Raw genomic sequence first — 22,334 nt, forward strand, 5'->3', positions numbered from 1 at the left:
ATGAAGTCTCTGACCACTGGGTTTTCTCTGCCTACCTTACTATATGCAGGATACAGCGTGCAAAAAATATTCAATTTGCACGACTCATTAAGCAGAACAACGTAATTTAAAAAAATTCTATGAATTTTGAATTATCATTTTGAATTTAAAACGAAAATTAATTCAAATTTAAATGCTCTTTTTACATACATAAATATAAATTATATTTATAAGCTAAGAAGTGATAAATAACGACATTATGTCACAATGTACTGGAACATGTTTTCTTCACTTATATGGTAAATATGTTAATAATGTGATATTGACACGCAAATTTCAGATTATCTCGAGGACTTCAAACGGAACACTTGAGCTATTTAAAAAACCCAGGAAGCGAACCATTGTCTTATGCGACATTAGGAAATGTCATAGAAGCAACTGCACACAAATATCCTTGTAGAATAGCCATCAAATCCTTGCATGACGATGTAACTTTATCCTATGAAGAACTATTAAATAAGGTAAAATTTTTACCGGATACTTTTCTGAGTTGACTGACTGACTCTTCTCTGAGTTTACAGTCGCACCCTCGTGCCTCTACGCCACGATGGCCTCAAATACTTAATGACTGTTTTATTTAATAGTCAAAAACTCAAAAGTAAGCAAAGTAGCAAGTTGACTTAACAAAAAATAAATTTGCATTCTTATCACCGAACAGTCGATTTATTAATTGATCATAAATTATTCCAGCCTCACTGAAAAACTGCTCAATTAGTGACCAGCCTTTTTGATAATTTATCAATTTATATTTATTTTTCAATTCAATTCAAATTTAAGAATATATCAAGGTCACTTGCAAAATCGAATAACACTAGCTGTAATTTGTACATATTTATTTAATTTCTGTCTTAATTTTCCCGCTTCTTATGTTTTTTTGTAATTTTATAAAAGTAAAAAAAATACTTAAAGCAAAAGCATTTTCCTATTTTGAATATTTTATTAGTAATCAAACCTCTTTGGCTGTACTGAATGTAACTGGCTGGTTTTAATACCATTAAATGTAACATTCTGAAGATGCAATAAATAAAAAAACCAGTTCCCGCCATTTTTCTATTGTTTTTCAAGCAAGCAAATGAATTTTAGTGTGAAAGATGAGTTTCGCTCTGAATAAAATAATAAAATCAGTGCCATTTTTGAGAAAGTGGCGCAAGATCGACATATTAGTAGCTACGACATTGCTGAACAACTGGTTGTAGATCATAAAACAGTTTTACGTCTTTTACGAATGGTTGTGAATTCAATCACCACTCGAAGAAATTATATATTTAATATTTCGCTTTCGCTATGGTATCGAGGTCTCTGTAGTCGTGAGGATTTTGTGTCATTAATTTTTAATTATGCTTTTTCAGGCTGATTCCTTAGGATGCGCTCTGAGGGCAAACGGGTTCGAAAAAGGAGACAGGATAGGAATTTGGTCGCATAATTGTTCAGAATGGGTAATCTCTCTACTCGCCGCTGCCAGAGCTGGGCTAATATCGGTATGATAAAACATATTTTAAATATATACACTTCACTTACAATTTATATTTTAAAGAATATTGTAATATTGCCTTATCTTTGTTTCTCAAATAAGGGTTAAAACGTCAAAGGGTACGTCTTAATAAAAGACTGAGATGTCCCAAAATTAGTTCACATTTTTTCTTGACAATAAAAGTACAATTAAAAATAGTCATGTTTATGCAGGTTTACCTCATGCTTTATTCGAAACCAAGTAGAGTCTTCACCAAGAATGTTGTGTATTTACTATATACAATTTTATTCCTTCACAATAGGAAACATGGAATCCATTAGATTCTTCGGTTCTAGAAATTGCTAGGTCCAGTTTAGTTCAAAACATTGCACCTTCAACTCTCTTGAGTATTTCCGCAAAATAAAATAAGTTATATCAGTATAAAAACGATTCGTTATTACGCCAAATAGTTTTGGCAACGGACATTAAAAAAAGCATTGGAATAGAACTAATGCATTTGTATGATCACGTCAACGTGGTTGTGGTCTTACGTTTCCTTTATTTAACCTATTCTTCTATTCCAGGTTTTTCTTAATCCAATGTATGAGAAAGATGAATTGACATTTTGCATCAACAAAATACAATTAAAGGGATTGGTATTTGGTAGCAATATAAAAAATGTAGATTACTATAAATTGTTAAATAAGGTGATTCCGGAATTACAAACTTCTAAGGCAGGGGAACTATATTCGAAAAACTGCCCATCTCTTAGATCCATTATTGGTATGGGGCAAGAAAAATTTGAGTAAGTAAACTGTACTCAAGAAAGATTTTTTATACTGTATCCTGCAAGTAGTATGGTAGTAGGAATCTAGTGTTAAGACACTCCGATACTTACTTTCTGTGAATTGTTGTAAATTCGGGAGATATTGTGTATTGAGCCGCGGAATTCTACGCCGCGCCCTGCCTCAAGTCAGAATCACACAACCTATTGCGGTTAGAGTCACACGCTTATGACCTTACGCCAGAACTGGTCCCAAGAAATTTGTGTACGATATATGTAGATTTTAATATAAAAAAAAATTATTACATTTTAATTGACTTCATTTATAAAAGCAAATACCTTGTTTGTTTACTAGTTCTCTAAAACTGTATGAAAATTTACGGATTGTTTTGTATTTTATATAAAAAAATAGTCAATCAACCACACGTTTCAAAATTTTGTTAAAAAAAAATAACATTTCAAAATCCGCTTCACGGGATACACCCGTACATAGTAGAGTCAGGGAGAATCTAGGGTTAAAACTCTCCGTTCCCCACAACAAAAGTTTTAGCATTATTAATATATATAAAATAATTCAATTTAAGTGGAGTTACAACAATGAAGTCTTTACTGAAAAATTATCAAAACAATAGCGATATAACAAAATATTGCAACGAAATAAAATCTCAAGATGAAGTATTTATATTGATGACATCTGGAACTACTGGTAATTGTTTATTGTTTTAATTAAGTTTCTTATAATATTTGGAGTTATAATGAATTCCAAATTGACTAATTGATAGAATATTTTACTATTTTGCTACTAAATTAACATAAATAAATATCATATTTTTCAATTGTCAAACATAGGTACTCCAAAAGGTGTCCTGGATTCCCACCACGGGATAGTGAATAATACTTATTTTAATGGCAAGAGATTACACTTTCACGATGGAGCGCAAGTAGTTTGTTTACAGGTCGGTAGCAATTATGTAACAATTAAAAACATACATTTGTATATGACTACGGGTCAGAGGTACCTACTATAAAGGAAAATAAGAAAAAACCATCTTATTTCGTAGCTATTGATCCAGATGATTGTGTCCAATTCTACACAAGTACAGTAGTGTACAGATGCTATGCACTTACGCCCAATGTTAATAATGTATCTCCTATCTCCAGTTAACGTCAATCTTGTATTGTTCGACATGTCTATCCAATCACTAACCTGCATGCCGTCCTCCATCTCTGTCTTGTATTTCAATCTATGGTTGCAATTTATGGATTAGGATTGATTATTAACATTGGGCGTTACTCGTAATGTTAAAACGGATCGACTCATGGAGCATATGCATCGACTCACAGCACAATGCCTCCTTATAGAACCTTCTGCTTAATTCATATCCGAAACCGTAGCAGCAAGTATCATATAGTACTGGGTCATTTTCGATGCCCCTTTGGAATCTTCAAACTACTGTCTGGTACGGAGTGTTGTACTCTATGGGCCAGTTTTCTTCTCTTTGTGAAATTTGCGTTGCTATCTCTTAGTGCCAAATCAGTGGCAACTCACAGCCTTGGTCCGCTATTAGCAAACATGAGGGATATCGAATTTGGACCGTGACACTAGTCACTAAGTATCCGAAAATGAAAGCCTTAAAAAAGTAGTGCAACGGAGTGTCTAAGTACTTTAAATTATTTATGGGCGAGGGCCATTTGAGAGGTCACAGGCTACAGAGTATTTCTAGCCATATTTCTATATTTTTTTTGTTTTTACCCAGGCACCTTTGTTCCACGGCTTGGGCTCCGTGATAACACTACTAGGAGCTCTACGGCACGGCTCTACGACGGTGTTGGCATCACCAATGTACAATACTACTAACACCATAAAAGCATTGATTTCAGAAAAGTTAGTACATCTATATATTTATAATGCACATAATATTCATATATGTTTTTCTATATTTGTTTTGATATAATTTAAATACAAATCATTGGACAATTACATAAACGCATATATTATGTGAATGAGTGACAGATAATTTGCAAAACTAATGCTACAAGAGCTAAAATACGTGTTATTTCATTCTACGTTATTTCATTCAAATACGTGTTAATTAATAATTAGCTTCACGCTGTTAAAACTACTTGCGCTCCGGTCCCCATTTTCCGCCAAATTCTGGAGGCATTGCGTGTTGAGTGGCGAAAATGGGGACAGAGTGTCTTACCACTAGGTCTCTAATCCTCCGCCTACCCTGCTGTGTGCGGGATATAGCATGACGCAAAAAAAAGTTGTTGATTGCATCCAAAATTCACAGATGTACAATGGTTTCGGGTACACCAACAATGTACGTGGATCTGATGTCTCAGATGAACAGCAATATGCCGCTGCACTTACGCACGGTGTTCACAGCGGGAGCCCCGTGCAGCACGAGTGTCAAACAACAGATATACCATAGACTGAGAGTCAAGGTAGTTGAGGTAATTACATTTTGAAGAACCAACTGTGTGACGACATCCTTTTAATTGTAATATGTTTCGTTCGTGTAGTGCACGTGAGCTTCGTGATAATATCACATTACATACCTGTATGTATAAAAAATCGAAACATTAACAACATTGTTTTTTAATTTATGTATTTTTCTCAGTCTGAAAAAACTAAAATAATTGTTATTTTATTATATATATATAAGATGAGGTAAAATGAAGTGGTAGGGACAAAATTGTATTGTTAATATGATTTGCCTGCTTTCATCGTTTTGAAGAGTGGTGTACGTGTAATATCAGTCAATAATAAACACAATGAATATAAATATAGCAAAATCAATAATTTATTTTTCTACATAGTCTCCTAACTAGTCTGTACATTCAATCTATCTCTTTCCTAAATTTTGTGTTCAAATCTATTTTTATGTTTATGTTCGATGTGTCTTCTAGTAGAAGATATTTTTTGGATCACCACTAGTATATATGGGGGAGTTACACATATATCTATATACATTATATTTTAAATTGAAATTACAATAACCTTTACAACATTATTTTAGGGCTACGGTCTCACCGAAGTAGCGGGATGTGTTTTTCAGTCATTTCAAGATGACAGCATAGAGGTGATGTCCGATACGGTCGGTTACATATGTGATCATGTTGAAGCAAAGGTAATTAATTAATTATGTACAAAATTGTGATATAGAGAACATCATACACCCTTAATATAACCTTTTACATGACATTTCACAAATTTTAAGGCATTTTATCTCTAATTTGAGTACTTATACTTTTCTTCTGACTAAATAGGTACATATAGGTATATACGTACCTTTGACTTTTTAAATATCGGTTATAACATATTTTCCTATGAAATAAAACATATATTGTGCTATACTATCAGTTGCATTCAAATTGCATTGATTGGTCCTATGTTTTTCGCAATTTACCTTTTGTGGAAGCAAAAAAAACCTAACCTTTACGCTCTCTAAAAATTTATAGTGATATTTTTTTGAAAATTAATTATTTTTAAAATTTTTGAAAATTCAATTCTTAAGAGAATTCTTCGTAAGTAATATATGTTGTATTTTCTAGTTTCTTGTAGTCAAACTGATCCAAGTAAAATAATGATGTTCCTACGTCTAATATTCTTATATAATATTTTATAATTTTGAGGTAGTAGATGATAATGGTAACACGTTACCATTTGGATCGATAGGCGAGCTGATGATTCGTGGATACAGCAATATGCTGCGTTATTGGGACGAACCGGAAAGAACTAAGAAGGTTTTACAAGACGATGGCTGGTTTTGCACTGGGTAAGATGAAATTCATACATTCATATAAGATACTAAGACCAATTCTGTTGCCTCGTCCACTTTCATCAATATCTTCGTAAATGTCCTCCGGGGGGTCCTTCTGTCCTTCCTCCAGTATCTTTAATACCGTGTTTACGAAATTCAACCTAAGCCTCCCTATAAAGGAACGCTTAATTTATTTAAAAAATTATATTTGAATTGCATTTTCTATTTCAGTGACCAATTTAAAATATTTTCAAATGGATATGGATCTCTTGTAGGCCGAATAAAGGATATCATCATTCGCGGGGGAGAAAACATCGCGCCGGTGGAAGTTGAAAATGTATTAAACTCACATCCAGATATAATTGAATGTCAGGTATATTCAAGAATATAATTATAAAGATATTATTTCTTTATGTATACATATAAATCGATTTGAAGTGGCTATGATTTCAAAATAATTACACTATATTAATACACAAACAAATAATTTCGAAATGTTGTCCGAAAAATCCGGAAAATCTGAACTGATTTTAATAACTTATAATGAAAAATATGGATTGTAGCGCAAAATAAGAGCTGTTTTAGCGAGCTGTTATCCCGGATTTTCTGCGGGGTTGGAATTTACTTAATTTGGGAAAAAATATGTTTTTCATGAGTGTACCTACTGCCTACTTAGATATACATGTAAAAACTAAATATTTTTCTATTAAATGAGAGATTTTTCAGTAAATTATAAACGAATCCTAGTGTTGAGGAACTCTGGCTTTAACACTAGGCTCCTCTCTACCTGCTTTGCCTGTTATTAAAAAAATATTATTTATAGACGTCTTTGACTCAGTTTTAAGCAAAATAGGCATTGGATTTGCTCCTAAGAATGGTAAGAACAATTAAAAACAAACAAACACCGAATTAAACTTTATATCAATTACTATTACCAAAATCTTATATTTTTGTTGAAAACATGTAAAGGTATATATTTGCCATACTTGAAAACATGTATATTTTTTTTTGTATTTTAGGTAATTGGTGTATCCGATGATAGGCTTGGCGAAGAACTTTGTGCAGTCATTAGAGTACGAGAGAATTCGTCAATTAATCTTGAAAGTATGAAAAACTTCTGCAACGAAAAACTCGCCAAATTTAAAATACCTAGAATGTTGAAAATTGTAGACAATCTCCCCTACACGAGTACTGGTAAAATAAAAAAAATTGTACTGAAACAACTCGTTGAATCCGGAAAAATATGAGCTATATTTCTAAAAGTACTCGATCTGTATTTTTTTTTAAATTTATAATTTATTAGACTAAGTTTCCCTTTCTTAAAAAATAATTTACCTTGTATATAGTGTGTACGTTTAACAATCTGGTCGATACAAGAATAATATAAGTTCAGTTTAAGAAATTTAATTGTTGTAGTGTTATTATAAACTTATATTTTCTTTTTTCTCTTCCTTCCAACGTTATAATTATTAAGATAATGTTTTTTTTTTAAATATTACATGAAAGAAACATCTTTGTTTAAAGAAATTAATAATACAATAATAATATTGTATATTTTTAAAACATTTTTAAAATACCCGGGCATGATGTGTAATAACATAGTTACGTCGGACCAACTGATTGTCAATTGTTGAACATTGTGTGAGCATTATAAACATTGCTAGGTAAAATTAAAAAAATAATTTAAATCAGCATAATAATTTTCCTGCACACAACAGGGTAGCCAGAGGGAACCTAGACACCGTTCCCCACTTTACGCCAAATTCTGAAGGCATTGCGTGTTGAGTGGCGGAACTAAACGCCGACGATGCTAAGTGATCAACTATATCAGTTTATTTGATAATAAAGCTACACATTTAATTAGGCGCTTAAAGAGTAATAAACCTGTAACATGCGTTGACCAAAAACATGCTCGATATTTTTGCATTTGAAGCAAATATGCATTTTTACATTTGTATGAGTACATCGAGGAAGAAGAATATCAGCAGGTCCCACAGGTTGTTTTAACCATTTTGTATTGTAAATGTAAATTTATATTTTTAAATATAGATTTACATTCTCAGACATTTAAAACTTAAAAGCAACATATTATATTAAATGTATAGTTTAAAGAAAAAGTAAAAGTCATCATCACATTCTCTTAATTCGTTTTATTACAATTATTATTTGGTTCGGAAATGTTAATGTTTATTGTGAGAAGTCAACAAATCACTGTACTGTAGACATTTCCTTATTATAATAATTAATGATATTAAGAAAAATATTAAATAATTTATAATTATGGCTTTGGAATGCTACAAACTTCGTATTTGGTGGGTATTTGACAAAAAATATACAATATTTAACTTAAATATTGTTTTAAAATTAGTATATTGCTTATCATAAGGAACATAGTGCATTTTAAAAACAGAATTACACATACAAGTGAAAAAATACATCATACATGTGACATTTAGATTTCTTAGGAAAAACCAAAATGATATTTTATCATGTACTTTGAATAACAACAAATTGTAGAATCTATTTATTAACCTTAAGAAGAACATTCAAGAACAACACGACACTTACTACTAGATTTTGAACGCATTCAACTGTTTAATATTAAAAATATTTTCTATGTCAAAATTATCAGAATCAATCGAAATTGTAATAAAAAAAACTATACACGAATTGATTAAAAAGAAGTTTAGAATATTTTGAATCATTAACATATACATTACTGCGTAGATTACAAAATATAAGTTCAACAGATTAATAAGATATAAGAAATTCAAATTTGGAATTATAAAGAAAAATGTCTAAACGATTTATTTTTAATCTTAATCCTAACGTTCCTTACTTAATTTTAATCAAAAATAGATTAGAATTTTGTATCTGTCAAAGTTAACGTCCGAGTTGTTTCAAAATTGTGTCTTATTCATCCATTTGTATTATTATTTCAAAGAGCCACAATATTTTTAATTATAGCTTTTAAAAAAAAATAAGTAGCAAACTTAATTGATAGGACGCTTACTTAAACACTATCCAAGATCTATCAATTCTTACAGTTCAAATTATTTTATTAAATGTATAAAAAAATAAATAATATAACATAAGTAGTCATTATTATAGATTAAGTAGAAATAAATATTAAAATATCTACTTATGTAGAATTTACAACATTGAATGTCATGATAAAATGACAAAACCAACGAACATAATTTTTAAATTAGAATAAAATAAAAAATAATTAAGTACACAGTTTCTTCTTAGTTTTCTTTTCTTAACAAGTAATAAAATTATCGTAATAAGTGAAAGGTTCGGGAGAAAAAGTCGGACTTTAACATTAACTTATATATTCAAACGGTACATGTAATTATCGAAGTCTAAATATTAAAATATCATCTTTGAGCTCCTACAATGGCGACTTGCCTATCTTGTCCCATTAAAAATATTATTTTTATTTATATCATTTTTCTTAACTTGTCTCGGCTCTATCCTTGTTTAGAGAAGATAAGAATTGAGCGATTGTGAATTTAGTATTGAACGATTTAAATAGCCGACATCTCGAATTTTATCGTATATTGCTATCGTTGAATCATTTACTTTCGTAATTATTTAGGGGCCATCCATAAATACGACAAACGAAGATCATGATTTTTGACCTTTACCCGCTCTTGTCACAGCCTACTGTAACGTCACCTATTTTGCAATTTTTCAAGATTACTAGAAATTATTAATTTAAAGCCCGTATCTAAAAATCATATGATTTTGGAATAGCGATTTAATAATCGATGAATGAAATCGGAATCTCAAGATCGATCTCAGAAAATTACATTACAAGGTGTATTACTCTTAAACAGCAGTTCGTTAGGTGATAAGTAAGATTGTGATAAATATGTATAATGTAAATTAAATATGGAAATGTGACGTCACGAAATTTAGGAAACCAACCTCCCCCCTCACCCATTATGTTCGACATTATTTATTGAAAACCCCTTACCGACTTTATTAAAATATTTTATTATGCATATTAACAATAGTGATTTTCGATTTCCCTTAGAATACATTAAATTCTCGAATGTCTACCTAGCTAATTGTAAAAACATGAACCGTATCAACGTCGTCATTGTTTCCTTGTAATCATTTCACTTATTCGTTTTGGCACCATTTATAACTAAGTTAACATCTAAGGACATCTACTTATTAAATTCATTAAAATTCAGAGTATGTATGTGATATTTTTGAATTATTCGTTTATTTTATTATTATTAATTAAAAATAGAAAAGATTGAAAATGCAAGGGGCATCCAACAAGTTTGTAAATTTTAAAAAATCAGAATGAATTACATCATCATTTCGATATATAAAATAGTAGCTCAAAGTTATTTTAAATTAAATTTTATCCGGATTATTAATTATTATTGTTTAATTGAGCACAACTAAGAAATACTCATAGAATTAAAAATAATGTTTTTTTTTCTTATATTCCAATTTGCACACATAACAGGGAAGTAATGACAGATCCACAAAAGTGATGGTATACCCCTTAAATATTTAACAAACAATACAAAATTCTGAAATTTGTTAATGAGAAAATTTATATAATTTAAATAAATTAAACTTAATAACTAACTGCATATAAACCACAAAAATAAATACTGAATAAAATTGCTTTTAGTATTTTTACATTTATTGCTTAGTCTTTGTAAATGTATGATCAAATGAAAGTTATTCTTACAGCACTAACAACACAACAGCAACAGCTGTTAGAAAGCCATATTTTAAACCTAGAACTAGATTAGGAAAAAAATATACAAATCATTAAAACATTTTGATATTCTTTGGTTAAATATAATATAACAGATACATCAAAAATATATGGGATATGTAACGAAAAGCGTAATAAATAAAGTAAAGTAAAAGAATAGTTATAACAAACAGAAAATATTAGCCGCCTTTGGCCTAAAACTAATTGTTCAAAAAGAAACAGAAACGTTGTACTTGCAAAGTAACGTAACTTAAATTACTACGAGTCTGAGACTCAACGAATAAAGACATATTTATCAATATAAATATTCGAAAAAAAATGTTTCTTTGGTAAATAACATTAATAAACTCAAAAGAGCAAAATAAATCAAAATACACTTCGTGCAAATATAAATCATAAGATAATTGTGATGTATAAATAAACTTTCTAATAAATGGTAATTGTCATGGAATGTCGTCTTATAATCTTAATTATTTAAAATTAATTGTTAGAAAATATGTTTGCGAGGGGTTTTTTTAAATAAAAGAATAGAAACAAAAATGTTAATTCATTATCGCAAAAAATATTTTGTTTGAATATAATTATTACTCTACAAGAATTAATAAATTTGAAAAAATATTCGTAAACATATTTTCATACTAAAATTAATATGAACATAACTATGAATTCAATTTTAATTTCGAGAGTAGAAAACATTTAAAATATTTTTTAAATTCAATCAAATGATTGCATTTGCAAATTGAATTAATTCGAAAAATTGGTAACGGATAATCGCGACGATCGATGTTTCATCGAATAAAGTGCTAAAGTTCGTTTCATTCTTCTTCGGATTCTGTGTCCGAATCGGGTATCGTATTAAACCAGTTCTCCCAGTTCGAAGGGTTTCCCATAGCGTTTCGACTAAAAATTAAACAAATTCAATAAAATTACAATGTCTAAAAAAATATATATTTAAATAAAATGTACTTTAATTAAAATTAATATTTTTGATTTAATGCTTGTCTTTTTGAGAAATGTTTTTATTCAATCCGAAGGTCCCAATACGTTTTCAAATTTTGCGTGAACTTGTTAGAAACGCTGGACGCCATGTTGTCCTGGTGTGACGTCAGTTAGTCTTTTAAGCAAGTGCACAAAGATGACGTAGGTCAGTTGACACTGCTTTTAAAAGACCGTATGACGTCATATCATGGCGGTTATTGTTTGTTGGCGTGGAATATTATTATTCTATTGGTTAAAGCAAAAAAACTAAGCTTCGAGGAAATCTTCGTTTTTTCCTGCATATGCGTGTTGAAATGTGAGTTACGACCAGAGATGTTACAGATACAACATTCTGGATCTGGATACTGGTAAGGATATAGGTAAGAATATAGAAGGAATGCTATATCGTTTTCAGTTCTGGTTACGGATGTAAAATTATTTCGGATTATCTGCCAATTTTGAATTGACAGTTGTAGATGTAAGACTTTTGAGACATTTATTTCTTTATGGTAACTAAAATTCTTAATACTTATCAATACTTTGCATTAAGCGCTACAAATCAAAAAACTTCATTTTAAGACTAAGTCCATATTCCAAATAACTATTATATTGAAAAGTGACAGTCACAGGTAGTGTGTACGCACCCGGTGTGTCGCGTGACGGGCTGCGGCAGCGTGGCGGTGGCGGGCGGGGGCGCGGGCGGCGGCGGCGCGCGGCGCTGCAGTGTCTGCGTACCCCACTCGCCGCCCTCTTCCCACCTGCACGGTGTAAATCTCAATATCATTGCGTATCGCACGGACCTCACAAACGTGTCACTGTTATCGTGACGGTTGTGGGTACAATTTCCATTCGAGGGAACAAAATATACAATAATAATTACTTCGCTCTGATAACAAGATAAAGTGCGGCATTGAGTCCCAACTGAGTAACTGGAATCTTAACACTAGGTTCCTTCTGCCTACCCTGCTATAGGCGGGATAAAGCGTGAATAAAAAAAAATGTACATATAGTGGTAACAGGTGTGAGAGAGTCACGTCGCCAGAAATGACAACACGCATGGGCACTCGATCGGATCATTACGGGCATTATCGGGATTAGGTAATGCCAGGCTTGGGCACCCAGCTCCCACCCCTCCTTGGAATATGATAGCGGCACTGAGAGACAAACTACCCCAGCAGGGTACCAAAACCTCCGGTGTTAGAGAATCCCACCCTGAGTCCTCAATCTTAGGCCGTCCTTCGAATTCTGGGGAGAGGCCAGTAACGCGCTGCAGTCAAGGATAACGAGGCGTACGCTTCACGGACCTTCTGCTGACTTCGCATCCGGAACAGTACCGTCGGGCCGGGTCGTCGTCGATGCTCCTTTGGGGTCTTCAAACCACTGCCTGGTACGGAGTGTCGTGCCTATTAGGCGCGTCAATTGCAAACACCCGCAACTCGTCGCGTTTGGCACTACAAGTCAGCAGATTAGGATGATAAGATGAGTATGTATGCATCATCCCGCATACATACTCATCTTATCACTGGAATCCCGTTTGCTTCTCATCCGTTAGTAGTACATGTGCCGCTGATGTTGCTGAGGTGGTTCTACAGGGTATGGAACTTTAGATTCCTAGCAATGTAGTGCCAATCGATGACAAGTCATAGCCTTGGGTTGTTATTTCTTGCAAACTTGCTGTCTTTACCAAACGCGAGGCATAATCAATCTTGGCCGAGGCACTGGTTACTAAGGATCCGAAGGTGAAAGCCTCAAAGAGAAAGTACAACCGGGCCTCTAGGTTCTTTAAGTGGCAAATTGCCAGACCAAGATCCGAGCATATCACCAAAATCGGCAAGAAGCTTGAGAGCTACCCAATCGGAGCTTATCAGTTATGGTCGTTCTCAAAGGCGGCACTTGGCAACTTCAGCCAGCCTTCACTTTCGCTATTACGCACAAGAAATGACATGTTTTAAAAAAAAATTTTTGGATATACGTCAAAAGTTTGAAATGGCCGTGTCTGAACTTGAAAATGATATATTTGAACATATTTTTGTCTATGGCTGATTATCAAAATTTATTTTAAAATTAATAGATTAAACGTACCCAGAGTTACTATCAGCGGAGTGACAGTTCTCGCACTCGCTGCGGTAGTCATCCGCTTCGGCATCGCGTGTACCTTCATAGCTGCATACGCATGATGGCTGTATGGAAAAATATAACATAATCGTATAACAACAGGGATAAAGCTGTGAAGGAGGAGGAATAATACTATGAATAAGTAATTTTAAAAAATCCAATTATAAAACTAATTGAAAACTAAGAAAATAAGATTAAATAACATTGAACTGAATTGAATTCTTGAAATAAATAAAAAAAAACTGTCTTAACGTGATTCTTAAATTATTTTGTAATCTATATATATAAAATCGAAAGGTCACTCACTCATCACGAAAACTCAGAAATGACATGTGCTGGGAATCTCAAATTTTGCACAGGAGTTATTTATAGGACGTAGGTGCTCGCTAAGACGGGAATTTTCAATATTCTAAGGGTTTGTTTTTGGGGTTGAAAGTTTGTATGAAACTTCGTTACTAATGACATTTGTCTTTGTCATTCGTTACTAAATGCTAGGAGTCTCAAATTTTGCATGAACGTCATTTATAGGACGTAGGTACACAGGGAGACAGAAATTAATAATAACGTAGTTCACGCGGGCGAAGCCGCAGGCGGGCCGCTAGTCTTTTATATAAACAAAATATAACCTTATCTATAGTGAGTGGCAGCGTGGGTGCCTCGGGCTGTTTAGGTTTGTCGGCTTCATCGCTAAGCGCGCGCGGTCGTCCGGCCCGTACACCCTGGTTCCTGTAGACACAAAGTAAAATAAACTATAATAGTAGGTAACTATAATATACATGGTTGGCGCTTGATGAGGGAGGCCTACGTTCAGCAGTGGACGGCGATAGGCTGATGTATCTTCGCTTCTTTTATTGAAACTGCATATAGGGTAATATATTTCATACCCACACCTAAGAAATTAAACAAGGTACCTCAACAGTTTGGACGTAGGATTTTTTTTTCATTTCACGATTTTTATCTATACCTGTATTTCGTGTGACGCACACATACGTGTGCGACGTTTCCGATTTGACAGGTAAGTGTGTGCGTGCCTATGTTATACTTTACAAATGGCGTTTTATTTTAAAACGATAATTTTATTATTTATTTTGTTTGAAAAAATAACTTTTTCATTTTTGGGAATTATTTTTTTTCCGAATTATATTAGGCTTTTATAGAGTAGTTAAAACTGTGATTTCATTTAAAGTGGTGCTGACAATTCCACCCTGTATAATATACAGACAAAATATAAGTACATTACGGTTGGCGAGTCGCATCGCAGTACAATTGGTCTGTAGATAGCTGCGCAAATTAGATTTTAGGATTTTCCTTACTTTTGATTATTTTATTAGCGACAACAATGTACAAAAGTTCAGAAAGTCTAACTTCAGGACGGCCATAACTTTCAACCGTACTGATCGTGTATCGTTATTTGTTTCATAATTGTCACGCTGTACTTATACATATAGTAAGGATAGGCAGAAGATACCTACCTACCTAGTTTTAAGACATTCCTTTTCCCACTTTTCGTAAAATTTTCGATACATTCGATACTGTACTGTATAAAATTAATAGAATAATTTTACACAATTTAACAACATACTCTAAAAACAAGCACTTACTTATCATCCACAATTTCATTCGGTCGTTGCGTCACCACCGACGCGCTAGTCACGACGGGCGCTGTAACCGGGGCATGTTGGAGATTCGGGGGGTGCTGGGTTAGATTCGGAGGGTGTTGGGGGAGATTGGCGTGGTGCTGAGGGGTGTTATCGGTAACGATGTTCAGGTTCCGTGGTATACTTCGTCCGTTGCGATCGGCCCTAGCTGCGTCGGGCCTGTGGAAGGAGCGCCGTACTTCGCCCTGTAGGGACCGGTCGGCGCGAGTGAAGCCCATGGCTTCTAAGGTGGAGGTGTCCACTGCAGTTGATATACGAGGGATTGTTCTGTGCCTGCGGGTAATTTCCAAATAAATTTAGACAGTAACGGCGCGAAAGACCGTACGATACGGTACGAAGAAGTCAACAATCGAAAGAAGGTGGTTCAAATAAAATATTTTCTATTTCTGATTTTTCAGTGTTTCAGAGTCACGTAATTAGCTGAAAATATCAATTACGCCACCCGACACGTAATGTCATAAAAATTCGACAGGAGGTGAGAAACGGAGAATCTTACATTATCTTAGCGTGAAACTAAATCAAAAAGAGTAAAAGTAGTTCATTCCATACAAATTTAGTGCACTTGTGCATTGACAAACTTAAGTTTGTCAACTTTTATAAGTTGTACGGAAGTATAACGGGTCAACGTTCCCCTACAATCCTGAAATTAGTATGGGACACTCGGTGAGCAAGGCCAACTCACACTTGACCGGTTTTTATGTGTTAATATGCCAATTTCGCAGTACTATACTTATGTAATAAATAAATAAACAATCTCACAGAGCAGTATGCGTGGTGTAGAAGCCGGGCACGTTGTGGGGCCGCTCATGGTCGTCGCGCGGCACGCTGAGGCGCGCGCTTATGGCGCCCAGCGACCCCGTCAGCCGAGCGCCGGTCACTATGTTGCCTGACACTGGAATGTATAGGACATAAGATATTGGATATTTTTTATATTCTTAAAGTGTTATTCAACACTTGGGAAAGAAAAATACTTTTTAGAAAACATATAAAAATGTTGAACATAGCGGAGTTTGAAGCCGCGCCTCTTCGAAACCTTCCAAGCGCTCTGACCAACTAAGTCGAACGTATGACTAAAATTATTAAGATATTGGATTTGACATTTTTAGCAACCCGACGTTTCAAACACTTTGCAATAGTCTATGACCACGGGTGGACTGCGGAAATGTCGAGTTTTCAAAAATATATTATACTAAATATACGCAATTAATCCTCCTAACGAGTTTAATTTTAAATAGTTAGGATGAGACTATAATTCATATACATTTTCATTGTATGTCTCAAATATATGTATAAACTTTTTTGTTAGCTTCACGACATCCTATAGTATCCTGCATTCAGTGGGGTAGGCGGAAACCGTATGTTAAAACAATTCTCGAGGCATTACGTATTGAGTCGCGGAACTCAACGCCGTGCCTTGCCCTGTTACCAGAGCGAGGAAATAAAAATATTAAATATTTCATTACCACAAATTGGAATCAAATCCACAATGGTCATGCTTAGTCACACCCATGTGCCACCAGTGACCACGACGCCCTCGATATAAGCTTACACATTTACGTAATAATTATTATTTTAACGCAATAAACAAATTGGAGCGGAAAGCGGAGATAGCCTCTTAATAGATTCTAAGAAAAAACTACTCTCTCTAGAAAATAAGTAAAATACTAACTATTCTGTGCCAAAGGATGTGGCATAACGGTCGCTTCAGCATGAACTGGCTGTAGAAGTGGCGCATTGTAACAGTTCTGCGTGTTAGCGATCTGGAACAGAAACATAAAATTTAAACTTACTTTACACCTTTGGAAGTAAATGGTTAAACACTTATATTGTAATAGTATATATCCAAAAAATAAAATATTTATTTTAACATTTCAACAATAAAAGAGAAAACCGCTATATACGACTGAGGGGGAAACCACCTAAATCCTACAGATACAGAAACATACGCATTCAACGAAGTTTATAATGGAATCTATTCAATTGCAACATGGGTGCTTCCTTCCCAATAGAACTCTGCAACAATCTGTACCTGGTCCAAGCACAAGTAGAAAAAGTGGACCTTACCAAAAAACGATACATGTAATTGACATTGATTAGGGCACCCTGCTAGGGCACGCAGCACTATTTACGCCCAATGTCAATAACCAATCCTAATCCAAAAATTGCTACCATAGATTGAAATAGACAGAGATGGAGGTAGGCATGCAGATTAGTGATTGGACAGACATGTCGGACAGTACGAGATAGACGTTAACTGGAGATAGGAGATACATTATTAATATTGGGCGTTAGAGAACTTTACTGATAGATTGACAGTCTAAACTGTAGACGTATCTTAAATATTTTTTTTAGGTATGGGTTTGAAACATTTTTCCCTATATGCTACTCCAGTAAAAGGAGCGCAGACGCTTCCACCTGTATAAACAAATTTAATATAAAGTTATTTTTACCTGAGCAATCGGTCGTGGTATGTTAACATAGGCGTGCGACGCGCACATGTCATCGCGCGCGTCCACTGTTGGATATGAACGGTGGAACGACGTCTCGTTTGTTACCCTGGAATAATATTTTTCATCTTTAGCATTTAGTCTTATTCCACACTTAGGAAAGAATTTTTTTTTTAAGGCACACAGAAAATGTAACGTAGCTGAACTTGAGTCTGCGCCACTGGGAAACGGTCCAAGCGTTAAGCCATACATTGTCAACGCATCAAGCTACGTCGAAATTCTTATAAGCTTGTTACTATTTATTTATGTTGTTAGCATCTCTGTAGGGTCATTTTTACAAATTACCTTTTATGATTGAGACGAGAAAATTACTATACTAGCTACAGAGTTTTCTTTTTCATTCTTTAGAATTCTTTTCAATTAGTGGTGTTCCACACTTAGGAAAGTAGAATACTTTTTTAGATACTTTTTTTTACTTTACCTTTATTATTATTGAAAACTAGAAATAGCGAAATCTAAGATAGTTTTTTTAAGACCTTTGCTCACGCGTCTCTCATATTTTCTAAGGTAAAAAAACCCAGAATTAAAATATAAAAAAACAACAAAAGTAATTAAAATAATATCATATAATTACCGCATAGGTTCAGACCGGCACTGCGCCATAGCCTCCTCATAAGGGGGTGGGGCTTCGCCCCTCGGCAAATAGTTACTTGGAGGCTTCCAAGCCCCCATTGGCGCTGTTTCACAGCTCCCGCCCATGTAGCCCATACTGCCGCTTATGTAACTAAAAAAATAATTTTATGTTTAACGTGGCGATGGTGGGTTCGATTCCCACTCGAGAATAAATTATTTATTATTTTCATTTCCGTACTATGGTAGCAAGACAAAGCGCGGCAAAATTTTTGTTTCTATTTTGCTTTTCATACCTATTAATTTTGTAATAAGTAGGTAGTGAAGTATAAAATAGATTAGCAAATAGCAAATTGAAGAACAAAAATGTGGCCTTAAATTTTAAGTAAAACCTAATTGACTTGATAACATATTATCACACATATTATAACACTTGAACATGTATTCAATGACAAATGACTAATATTAATATTGAAATATATTTAACAGCATTTTAAATTAGCAAAATTGAATCAATAAAATTCGTAAATCAACAACTAATTCTCTAATAACTTCCCATAATTCTACTTTACAAAAACTACTAATTGTTATTTTTATTCTTTTTTTTTTATTTCCCCATGTTAGATAAAGCGCGACGCGGACATCACGCAATTTCTTACCACTAAGGCCCTACCATGCGCCAAAAAGAGAAGATGAAAAAAAATACCCAATGCTTGTCAAACTTCGTTGATCCTCCGTATGTGGTGGTCTACGTCGTTTTTGTTTCCTAACTCTGTATACAACGAGCGCTACGGTCAACAGTACAACTGCAGCAGCACCGCCCGCAGCGACTCGTACATTAGCCTCAGCTCCCTCTGCAGGCTTCACTACGTCATCGAGGCAGATGAAATCGCAACATGTGTTACCTACACGAAATGATCTGCAATCCTGTAATTTTTGTAAGAAAAAATATAAATAAATTTATATTACTTTTTATAGACACGCGGATTCAAATCATGCTACATTATACTAAAAAATTGTATATGTAATGGTATTTTTTTACGTTTTCTATAAAGTTTTTTGATTTATTTGACCTGTTGTGGTTCAGTAAGTCAGTGTAACAAGAAACAAAAAAAAATTAATGAAAAACAAGAAATACAAAATTACTATTAAGAGGTAGCTCTTCTATACTTGTCTACTACCCATACTGACATACGGCTGTCAAACTTGGGCTTTAACCCAAAAACTGTATAACAAACTAAGAACTGCTCAGAGAGGCATGGCAAGGAGCATCCTGAGATACAAAAGGAGAGATAAGATGCGTGCATCTGACCTATGCAAGATCACCAAATTCGGGGATGTTACCATGAAATGCAAGCTACTAAAGTCAAGATGGTCTGGCCATATGGTAAGGTAGCCAGTAGAAAGATAGGCAAAGACCCTCACTAAATGGACACCCCATTATAACACAAAAAGGAAAAGAGGTAGACAGTTCAAAAGATGGGGTGACGACTTGTACAGAACAGCAGGTATTCTCTGGATAAGAACATCCAGAAAGAGAGAAGAATGTAAGAAGTTAGAGGAGACCTAAAAATGTGTCAGCAGGACACACTGATGACTGATGTGCAAAAAATATTGTAAATTGTAAATTACAAACTATAAATCAGTACTAAAGACTTTAACTATAACTTAGAGGAAAGGAGAAATTATTAAATTATTTTTAGGTTCTCTATGCCTACCCTGTCATGCAAGGCAACACATGTAGCTGGAAAAAAATATAAGTTTAATCTCCCTACAGACTGTTTCATATAAATTTATAGTTAATATATTTATGAAATTTTACAAAACATTTTCATTGATTAAATTAAATGCATTTAGTATTCCTTTGGGTGAGGATAAAATAATCGACAAAAAAATAAAAACCTGCCTAGCCATCTGCAACAATCATTATATTAAGCCCTACCTAACTCACATGGGAGTCATGCATTCATTGTGTGAAATACATATAAAATGTGATGATGTGTGCATAATAAATACTTGGCTTTAAATGTGTATCATTATGCTAAGTGACTACTGATTAACTTAATTATCATGTCATAAACATTACTTCCATTCCACTTTTATAATTATATTCTATTTATATTTATATAAATATATTTTTTTATAGAACAAAATATAATTATATTTTCTTAAGGCTTAATAATTATAAATATAAATCCTATAAGTTATTTGAAATAATATTAAGTACTAATTCTAATAAGAAGAGTAAATGATAGTTTGGCAAAAATTAATTATAATTTATTATTTAAAGTATTTATACAAAATAACTTACCTGGGGTGGAGAACATAACACCGCCTTGCATACTTTAGGCATGCCATTGTCACAAATGCATAACGTGCAAGTATCTGGCCCTGGTACATAATGCAGTCCACTTGAAATTATTGTACCTCGTAAATCTGTGCACTCACCCTGTGCTGCAACACCTATAACACAGAGGCAAACAAATTTATCACAGTTTCTAAATGCCTAACACATTACTATATTAAAAGTACCAGGATAATTCCCACTTACTATAAAAGTGTAAGGTCGACAAGCACAACACGGCTTTATTAAACATTTTATTTGTATATTTTCACAAATTGAACTTAAACCTAAGTCCACATTTTTAAGCTATAGGACTTTTGTCCTATATATTTTAAATCGATAGTCGTTCGCTGACCGTGAGAAATCTTTACAAAAGATAGGGACAGACAGAAAATTGATCATGCGTCTTAAGCTTACAGCGGTATAAATATGTACTAAGCCTACAAATACAAAGTAGATACTATATTTTTCTTCTCGACACTAGAGGGAGCTGAACATAAAATTAAAAATAATATACAAAATTTTAGAATCTTTATTAAAAGAGCAATAAATACTGCTTCTTCAGAAAAAAAGTGAATTATTATGAAAACATTTAATACTATGAATACTAAATGTCTGTACGTAAATATACTTGAAAAAAACTGAAAAAAGATTTGTATATAAATGTATTTACTAATGCCAGATGTCAGATGCTATAATGTTTGTTGACATAATGACAATATATAACAGGGATGTGCGGATGCGGAATTTTTGACATAAAATTCAGATTTTTGAAGACAAATATTCATGAGTATGGATTCGGATGTGGATCTTAGTTTAAAAAAAATGAGATTTTTTTTTCTCCTACAACCCTTTTTTTCAAGTGTATTTTGTATACAAGTATATAATTTATATGTGTTCAATATTTTTTTCACTCTGTGCGTTATAGTTTTGAGCAGTACCCTACGTAGCGCAGAGAGCCTTCACAGTGCTCTTATTAGGGTGTGCCCTATGCAAACCTTGGAGATGAGATCCCATAGTCCTTCGTTGGAGATCTTGTTGTGCCAGCAGATACAGAGGATCTGTCTAAGGCGTCGGCCGATGAAGAAGTGAATGCCCTGCGTGATGTCTGTAGTAGGCATGAGAAGTATTTACGATATCATGTTTTAAAATTCGGACTCAGCTTCAAAATACGGGTGCCTAGTACGCGCAGACAATACTTGCAAGTAAGGTAGGTTAGTATTTATGTAAGTCGCCGAGAGTAGATACCAAGCAGTTTTTTAGTCTCGGACCCGAACGGCAGCACAAACTTGGCGTTACAGTAAAATATTATTCATTGTACTCTTTGAGTCAACTTTCTGGATCGCCATCGCCACCGGGCCGCAGTTACGCG

General features: G+C 33.7%; 2 protein-coding genes across 3 annotated transcripts; one reads left to right on the forward strand and one right to left on the reverse strand.

The window, feature by feature from the left end:
• On the forward strand, window positions 1–8,511 carry LOC146539436 (medium-chain acyl-CoA ligase ACSF2, mitochondrial-like). The gene is made up of 12 exons (XM_085185175.1): window positions 1–20; window positions 320–500; window positions 1,389–1,517; window positions 2,074–2,294; window positions 2,858–2,979; window positions 3,123–3,229; window positions 4,031–4,158; window positions 4,568–4,730; window positions 5,297–5,407; window positions 5,913–6,055; window positions 6,272–6,413; window positions 7,060–8,511. The coding sequence occupies exons 1-12, from the start codon at window positions 1–3 to the stop codon at window positions 7,285–7,287; spliced, it is 1,695 nt and encodes a 564-aa protein (XP_085041301.1). The 3' UTR covers window positions 7,288–8,511.
• Window positions 8,171–21,403, reverse strand: LOC146539437 (uncharacterized). 2 transcript variants are annotated; one of them, XM_085208209.1, is made up of 12 exons: window positions 21,170–21,403; window positions 20,930–21,081; window positions 19,325–19,545; window positions 18,623–18,772; window positions 17,992–18,097; window positions 17,211–17,301; window positions 16,301–16,433; window positions 15,485–15,814; window positions 14,510–14,609; window positions 13,851–13,948; window positions 12,413–12,518; window positions 8,171–11,690 (listed from the first exon to the last, which is right to left on the reverse strand). In XM_085208209.1, the coding sequence occupies exons 1-12, from the start codon at window positions 21,213–21,215 to the stop codon at window positions 11,646–11,648; spliced, it is 1,578 nt and encodes a 525-aa protein (XP_085064335.1). In that variant the 5' UTR covers window positions 21,216–21,403; the 3' UTR covers window positions 8,171–11,645. The 2 variants fall into 2 exon arrangements, with proteins under 2 accessions (XP_085064335.1, XP_085064334.1); XM_085208208.1 differs by having other exon boundaries at window positions 12,413–12,526; window positions 21,170–21,402.
• Between the last annotated feature and the right edge of the window lie 931 nt (window positions 21,404–22,334).

This window comes from Heliconius melpomene, chromosome 4 (assembly GCF_056956725.1).
Source record: "Heliconius melpomene rosina isolate 202511_hmr_F chromosome 4, ASM5695672v1, whole genome shotgun sequence".
Taxonomy (NCBI): Eukaryota; Metazoa; Arthropoda; class Insecta; order Lepidoptera; family Nymphalidae; genus Heliconius; species Heliconius melpomene.

Excerpts from the sequence above, each read along its gene's own strand:
- LOC146539436 (XM_085185175.1), top strand. The coding sequence starts at position 1 with ATGAAGTCTCTGACCACTGG. Across the intron at positions 1,518-2,073 it reads CCAGAGCTGGGCTAATATCG|GTTTTTCTTAATCCAATGTA; the intron begins GTATGATAAAAC and ends CTTCTATTCCAG. Across the intron at positions 3,230-4,030 it reads CGCAAGTAGTTTGTTTACAG|GCACCTTTGTTCCACGGCTT; the intron begins GTCGGTAGCAAT and ends GTTTTTACCCAG.
- LOC146539437 (XM_085208208.1), bottom strand. The coding sequence starts at position 21,215 with ATGTTTAATAAAGCCGTGTTGTGCTTGTCGACCTTACACTTTTATA. Across the intron at positions 16,434-17,210 it reads ACATCCTTTGGCACAGAATA|TGTCAGGCAACATAGTGACC; the intron begins GTTAGTATTTTA and ends TATACATTCCAG. Across the intron at positions 11,691-12,412 it reads CCCGTCACGCGACACACCGG|TCGAAACGCTATGGGAAACC; the intron begins GTGCGTACACAC and ends TTTAATTTTTAG.